Raw genomic sequence first — 8165 nt, 5'->3', positions numbered from 1 at the left:
TTCCCCCGCCCCCTTCCCTCTCCTCCCCTTTCTTTTCTCATTTGATTACGCCGCCGAGGTGCACTCCCTTAAGCTGCCTGCTTCGGATGCGTGGGAGCGAGCGCGGCAGTTGTGTGCTTAGCGCGAGCCTCGACCGCCAGCTCTCGGCTGTGTGGAGTTTCCGCGGCCGCCGCCTGAGCTTCCTTGCCGACGTGCCCGAGCATGTCCACATCGGACTCTGGGACCTACCTAGCTGAGCGAGGGTTTGACCGTCGTGCCGTGCTGGTCGGGCGCACGCGCCGGGGCTCTGGAATCCACTGAAGGGCAACCAGAGAGAAAACATGGGTTTCTACGGCACTTTAAAAATGATTTTTTACAAAGTAAGTGCTCTGTCCCTAGCCGTGGAAGGCAAATCCGCGCGCATGCTTCCCTCCTGGGCTGGCGTTTTGCGGGCAGGGAGACGGGTCTTGTGAACGAGCGTACAATAGAGGTCTAGCCTGGAAGAGTAGGGTCGCTGTCCAAGGAGCTACTGAGACTTCAGCATGGAAGAGCTAGTGCATATTGATTTGGGAGAACACTTCGTTGCCCCCTAAACGAACCGTGTTGCTGCTTTGACTCACGGGCTGCCTATTAGACCCGATTATGGTTAAAGGGTTTTCTGAACGAATTCTTTGCTGAGCTACGGATCGAATCTTTTGTGCAAAAAGACATTTGTGTGATCTGGGGGTTCCCTAAATACGTGATGCATGTTGCACTGTAGAATTTTTAACTCTTTCGTCAGCCTTGGACAGCTTATCTCTCTTGCCGTCCCAAATATTTGTTTAAGATGTTGTGTTTTTGATGGTTCTGCCCTCTTGTTTTATATACTAGAGAGGTCCTCTGGAGGCTGTTGGGGGCGGGGGGACATTGAGCTGGATGTGAAGTAGCCTTCTATCATTTTGCCAAAACCCCAAACCAACCCATTGTGTATAAGTCAAACATGGGAAAAGTTGAGCTGAATATATATATAACAGGAATTTAGGGCACTTGTTCTTTCATAAGGACGACTGACAACAACAAAAAGAATCTCATTATAATGGAGTTATTTCCTCTCTTCCACCTATCAAGATAATGCTTTTTTTTTTTTTTTTTTCCAAGGGGAGGGGTGGTCTCTATAATTTGTTTTGTACTAAGCCATCCAGTTACAGGGTGCAGAGGAAGAATATAAAGTATTTTATTAAGAGAGTTCAAGACTCATTTAGCTGAAAAGCCTCGTAAATTTAGGGCATGAAATGGAACTTTCAATTTTAGTTGAATAAAGGAATTTACATCCTGAATCATAAATAGTACAGAAAATAACTGTAGTGGGATGGTAAACTTATTCATTCTAATAATAATAAACTGACCTGCATGTTGTTCACTGCTGCTTACAATAGGGTCTTATGAGCTTTTTATGAGATGGAGGTGGGAATTGATGGGAGTGGGGAGATTGTGGGTATAGAGCAGGGAAATTGATTGTGTTGAGAGAGAAAAGGGGGCCAGACAGACCTTTTGCCAAGTCATCCATTTAACATGAATGACCTTTTTGTGTTTTACTACTAATGAAACTGGTTAGTGTGTGCTAAAAAAAAAAAAAATTGGATGGCTGCACATTTTGAGTTTCAAGCAGAAAATAACATTTTAAAATCCTGTTTTTTTGTGTGTGTGGATCAGAACGGTTAAAAATCCACTTTGGGGGAATGATCTATACATTCTAAAACTGACCAAGCTAAAATGGAGTAGCGGTATTTTTGCATATTTTTCAACTTGAAACATATACCATATTCAAACACATTCTGACGGGCAACAACTGTACCTAAAAAGATCCCTTTTCTGATGTATATGAATCTAATTATTCAGAGTAAATGCTGGATGCTGTGTTTTACTCCCGGAGAGACCACTATTGCTGTTGGATTTGTATAACAATAATTCACGAGTAATAGTTCTTAAACGTGCATAAAAAGCTCAGAAATAGAAGAGAGGTTTTCAAAACTGATGGGCTCCTTAAATAAGGTATTTTGCCATAGGGTGAATTTGATCTCGGAACTTAAACCTTGTATGCTGTTACTTACTGCATATGCTGGCAGCATTAATGATGCCAATGGTTAGTTACTGCTCTTTGGCACCTGGAAAGGGACTCTAAATCTCTTTTAATAGTTTTTATGCTAATTAGTGGCTTTTTGATCATGTTAATGGCTTGTAGCATTAGATAACTTGATTCACTTCAGCCGCCACCTTTTGCTGTTTCATTGTGTATTAAAATGTAAATGTTTACGTAAAAAAAAAAAAAAATTACAGTATTTCAATCAAATGAGATATGATTAATCAAGGACAATGCCGGGTGGACTTTTAGTCTATGGCCCAGAAATATCAAAGAAGAGACAAGCTAATTTAATCATGTATTTTTTTTTTAATGAGAATAACTAATGGGCAGACTGCATGGGGACCGTTCAGGTCTTTTATCTGCCATCATTTACTATGTTACTATGTCTGACATGTGGTCCATAAAACCACACACTCCCTCTAACCTTTCCAAGTATCCCAGATTTGAAGACTCCTATGAAAAGACTTGAGGATCTCTCAATCTGCCATTGAATGCGCTGAAGTACATTTTGAGAGAGAACGTGGGAAAATGGTCACTTGTTTGGCCTATTGAGGGAGTCTGTTGGATCTCTGTCCCCCTTAAGTTTGGAGTTCTCAATTTAGCATTTCATTACATTGTTTTGGTTAATTGTTGGAGCATAATGGATGTTCTTCTGTGGGTATTAGAAAGCTCTGTAAGGAACTCATATACCACATGATCGGAATACTGGATATCTACAGCTTTTTTAGATGTGCCTCCCGCTGTCTTACCTCCCTGGGACCTCTCCTATCTCTCCCCCCCCCCCCCCACATCAGATTATTTGAAATATCTCAATAAAGAAACACATATATGCGGAAAAAATTCAGATGTGTATATTTTGTCTCAAAAGACGTTTCAGCACAGTGGTAAACATTTAAAATAAAACCTGTCTTTTGCAAAAACAATTTTATGATTTTTTCCCCCTCCCCCCCTCTGGGCAGTGTTTCTTGTTTGCAGAAACTATAAATTAAGGTGTGCAAAGAATACTGTGATTTAACATTTTCGCTAACACAAACCTTGAGTTTGTTAGTATCATTAATTCTGTTTCCCCCTTTTTTTTTTTATAATCCTTCTAGATGAAGAGAAAGTTGGACCATGGCTCTGAGGTCCGTTCTTTCTCTTTGGGAAAGAAACCCTGCAAAGGCTCAGAGTACACAAGGTAATTCAATTCAAAGATCCTTTGGTCCAGATGCTAATAATGTACTGCCTGTCTCTCCAGCCTCTGAGTCTCTTGTCTGCTTTGACTATAGCATTATTTTAATTTCCAACTGCAAAGGACCGTTGCTTTTTCAAGACTTCGGAAAAGTTTTTGTCATGACAAACTGCATTCTGTGTGTTGGGCATTGCATTTTTTTTTTTTTTTTTCTTTTAAAGATGAAACCCTGTATTATGTTTGCTGCTTCATTTAAGAACTTGAAGAACCAAGGCGAGATAGCTAGCGCCCTTGAGAAATTAAGTGTGAAATTAGTTTAAATTTTAATACAGGGCTACCAAGACAAGATCTAATGAAGCAAAGCTGAGGATATGATCAAATCTGTGGGAGAACCAATGTCTAAAATAGGCCAGCTGGAGTTTTTGCGCAGAACTGAAGGTACACAGAAGTGAGGATATGTTTCTAAGCAACTAAACCAAACGTGTTTGCTAACTGCACTGTTAGCTTTAGTATTATTTGAGCAAGCTTAACATTTGCTTCCGATATTTTAGTTCTGCATTAACAGATCTCAGCTTTGGGGGGGGGGGTCCTGCCACCATGAAAGCTACATGATATATTTGTTTGATGTTTTAATTTTATTATTTTGGAAAGCTTTTAATGCTCCGAGAGCTTGACATATGAAAGATGGTAGTTACTAGAAACACTCAATTTACTTGCGCAATCTTTTCACTGTATTTGAGGATCCTGTGTAATCACAGTGGATGTTTTAGGTTATGCAGCCAATACTTGGCTCTTTTTGAAACAGTATCTTGATGCGATAGCTTTGCAGACAGGTGTAGTTGGTAAAGATGCTAAGTCTGGCACACCGTAGCAGGCAAAGTAAGTGAACCAAGTCGCTGCTGTATGTGCCTTTCCCTTAATGAGGGTCTTTCTCTGCAGAAATGAATGTAAGCAAAAGCAAATCATCCTGGAGACTACTGATTCACCTTGCATATAATTTTAACTACTGGTGTAGTAAAGGAGGGGGGGGGCGGACTGCCACAGGTGCCGTCTTTATGGGGGTGCTGGTACCTGTCTGCCCCCCACGTCGTTCTCGTGCCCTTCCTTCCCTGTACTTCTTTAAAATCTTCATCAGCGCAAACAACTGCGCTAGCCTGCTGCTCTTGCCGGCCTGGCTCCCTCTAAAATCACTTCCGGATCACGGAACCAGGAAGTGATATCGGAGGGAAAGCCAGCGTGAGCAGCATGCCAGAGAAGCGTTGATGAAGATTTAAAGAGGTACAGGGTGGGAAGGGAGGTTGCGAGTGGGTGTGGAAGGAACGGTGGGGGGAGGTGGAGAGGAGGGTACGGGGGGGGGGGTTGCCACTGCCACGGGCACTTCCTTCCCTCACTGTGCCACTGCTTTTAACAGTTCCATTTCTGATAGTAAACAAGTATAGTAGCTTTGGTAGAATCATCATTTTCACACCCTGAACCTGGCCTATTCTTGGACTGCAGAGTGTGTGGTGCCATGGTTAAAGCTACAGCTGCTTCTTGGGCAAGTCACTTAATCCCCTTATTGCCCCAGGTACATTAGATAGATTGTGAGCCCACCAGGACAGACAAGGAAAAATGCTTGAGTACCTGAATAAAATTATGTAAACCGTTCTGAGCTCCCTTGGGAGAACAGTATAGAAAATGGAATAAATAAATAAATAGTAAATAACAACAGATAAAGATCTGCATGGTCCATCCAGCCTGCCAAACAGATTAGTGTCTCTTCCTGGAGTTATTATTGGAGCAGTCATCCTCTGCATTTAAAATGCAGTAGAGGGGAAGAATATCATTTGTAATAGTGACTTTCCTCTGTTGAGGAGAGAGTGGGAGAACAAAAGGAACACTGGGGCATATTTACTAAAGTGTAATAAGAATTTGCACTTCCTACGCTTTAACAGCCAAAATCAATGGAAAATAAGTGCAAAGGCAGTGCAGCAGCTCTTGCGGTCTTGCTTACCATTTCTACTACAGTTACCACATAGACATGTTCCCTACTGCGTGTCGAGTGTGACCCCCCCCCACCCAAGAACGGCTCACATTACTCCAATTCTAAAACGATTCCATTGGCTGCCCATAAAACAAGTGCAATACAAGGTGTTATCGTTAATGCACCAGGTATTATATGGGATTGCCCCTGTCTGGTTTCTATCATTGTGGGAGGTTTACGTGTCTGGAAGAGCTTTGAGATGAGTGAGAGCCATGAAATTAATAGCTACCATGGAAAGGGGGAGTAGGTTATGTGGCCACGAAATCTAAAATGTTTTCGGTAGCCGGAGTGAATATATGGAACGCTCTGATTGGACAATTAAAGCTATGTACAGACTGCCCTAAGTTGAAGAAATTACTAAAAATCCAGTTCGTTGATGCTTATATGTAGAGGTTGCATTAAGTTTCATATGTTTCAATTCTTGGAAGCTTTATTATTTATTTAATTCGTTTTCCATTCCATTTTCCCCAAAGAGCTCAGAACAGGTTACAGATTAACTCACATAATATACGCAAGTTGTTTGTTATTGCTTGTAATTAGAAAATAATGTATGTTGTATGTGGACAAGATAATATAAAGTCATTTAATTTTATGAATGTTTGCTGCTTGGAAACCCCTTAGAACAGGGGTGTCCAACCTGCGGCCCGAGGGCCGCATGCGGCCCCGTGAAGTATTTTGTGCGGCCCCGATCGAGGGCGATGCAGCGTTTTCCTCTGCTGCCCCTGGGTGTTTGTTTTTTTTAAAATTGAAATTGAATAGTTGTGTTTTCTCCACTTCCACAGAATTTGTATAGTATACCTGAATATTTGACACACATGTTAATTACCTGCCCCAAAGTATTTTTGCCTTTTGTTGAAAGTAGCACTTGCATCTCATATGTAACTCTAAAAACCAAGTGTTTCTAAAGGCATATAGGGGTCCTTTCACTAAGCGCGCTAGCCTTTTTAGCGCTTGCCAAACGCTAACGCGTCCATTATAGTCTATGCATGCGTTAGCGTTTAGCGCGCTCTAAAACGGCCAGTGCGCCTTAGTAAAAGGACCCCATAGTGAATGAAGACAAGAGCCCCCTAGAACCTCAATAATATCCCATTTTTGGACGGAGTTCTTTTATTTAAAACCAATCTTTGAGAAACCAACTAAAAGAAAAATATTGGAAATAACTTAGAGAAATAAGACTACAGTACATTTAAATCTGACCACAGGGAGTTTAGTGATAATCAAAAACTAAAAACAAGGTGAACCATGGAGTGCTTGCAGCCATGCTTCACAAAGCAAACGCAAAGACCTAGTTTAGTTTTGACGTCAGTGTGATTGATGCAGTGGCCTTATGTTACCTGTTCAGAGTAACTGTTCAGCTGAATGAGTTTTCAGATGCGGTGAATGTACCAGAAGTTCTGAAGTGCAGCAATCCTTGGCCTTTAGTGTAGGATTTGCACATGGTTCTGTACAACAGAGGATGGGGCTGCTGAGAAATAAATCATTGATGACTCTCTCAAGTGACAGAGGTTTACTACCACCAACCTGCACTGGCTGTGAAAAAAATCTGCTCCTTCTCCTCCCCACCCCACCCGTGTGAGAGATGGAAGAATTGAATGAGTAGTAGATAAGTCAGTTCAAAGAATTAATTCCCAAATTATGTCAATTCATTCTTTGAACTGACTTATCTTTGAACTGACTTATTAAAGAAGTAAGGTCATAAGCAAAGGGAAGGAATTCTTTAATCTGACTTATGCTTTGTTAGGATATTGGTTTTAATTTTTGCTAAAATCAAGTTGTTCTACTTGTTTTTTAATCAAGTTTGCTTTCAACATTTAAGACTAGAGGCCTATTAATAAAAACAACAACCCAATTTTATAAGACAGATTTCTTTGAAATATTTTCAGATATTCAACCAGAATCTTTTTCCTTGTTGGATTTACTACAGTCCAATTTAGTGGTACGCCTACAGGAAAGACCATACTTGATGATTACCACTGTACTTTAACCATCTTGGTTTCTAGACTTGTTTTCCATAGGTTACTTACATGGTATGCCATCGAAAGTAGGGTATTATGAGCTGTCTGTGTTTACGGTTAGATAGCAGATTGGTTACTTATATTAGAAAAATGATTGCTATCAGTTTTTATAGAAATCTTGAGCACAAACTAAAATTTTGGGATTTGGGATATGTAACAGATGGTGGTCCGCGTTTGTGGCATCTGGAAGTTATCCAGGTGTGACCAGTTTTCAGTGCTGCACCTAGATAGATTACTGGACATTAGTTAAGACAGCGTCCAGGTACCAGCATCAAATGTCAGCCTTATCTGGATGATTCTGAATTCCACCCATAGACTTCCCAGCATTAAATGTATAGTGCCATAGGGGCAGAGCAGACATTCAGCAAATTATCTGGTTAAGTGCAATTGAATATCCATAGAGCCAGCCAGCACCATTAAACTGGGCAGGAGCCTCTCATTTTAAATATTGATCCTCCTCCCTTTTTTACTTTCCTATGTCTGAGAACACTAACCCCCCCCCCCACATTTTTTACTAAGCCATAGTAGAGGTTTCTAGTGTGGCCTGGAGCTTTTAATGCTCCTACACCGCTCTGACACTCATTGAATTCCTGTGAGCGCTGGAGCAGGGTCTGAGCATTTAGTGCCCCAGGCCATGGTAGAAACATAAGAACATAATAATAGCCTTACTGGGTCAGACCAATCGCTCATCTAGCCCAGAAGCCTGTCCTCACTGTGGTCAATTCAGGTCAATAGTACCTGGCAAAACCCAAAGAGTAGCAAAATTTCATGCTACCGATCCAGGGCAAGAAGTGGCTTCCCCCATGTCTGTCTCAATAACAGACTATAGACTTTTCTTCCAGGAAATTACCCAAA

At 41.2% G+C, this 8165-nt stretch overlaps 1 protein-coding gene across 1 annotated transcript in view; it reads left to right on the top strand.

The window, feature by feature from the left end:
• The first annotated feature begins 186 nt into the window (after window positions 1-186).
• Window positions 187-8165, top strand: part of FBXW7 (F-box and WD repeat domain containing 7) — a 160041-nt gene continuing 152062 nt past the window's right edge. Inside the window, 3 exon segments of the mRNA XM_033940721.1 lie at window positions 187-288; window positions 291-359; window positions 3196-3278. Of these exon segments, the coding sequence (XP_033796612.1) occupies window positions 202-288; window positions 291-359; window positions 3196-3278 (239 nt within the window). The 5' untranslated portion in view covers window positions 187-201.

This window comes from Geotrypetes seraphini, chromosome 1, assembly GCF_902459505.1.
Source record: "Geotrypetes seraphini chromosome 1, aGeoSer1.1, whole genome shotgun sequence".
NCBI classification, from domain to species: domain Eukaryota; kingdom Metazoa; phylum Chordata; class Amphibia; order Gymnophiona; family Dermophiidae; genus Geotrypetes; species Geotrypetes seraphini.
This window is presented reverse-complemented; position numbering and strand designations above follow the sequence as displayed.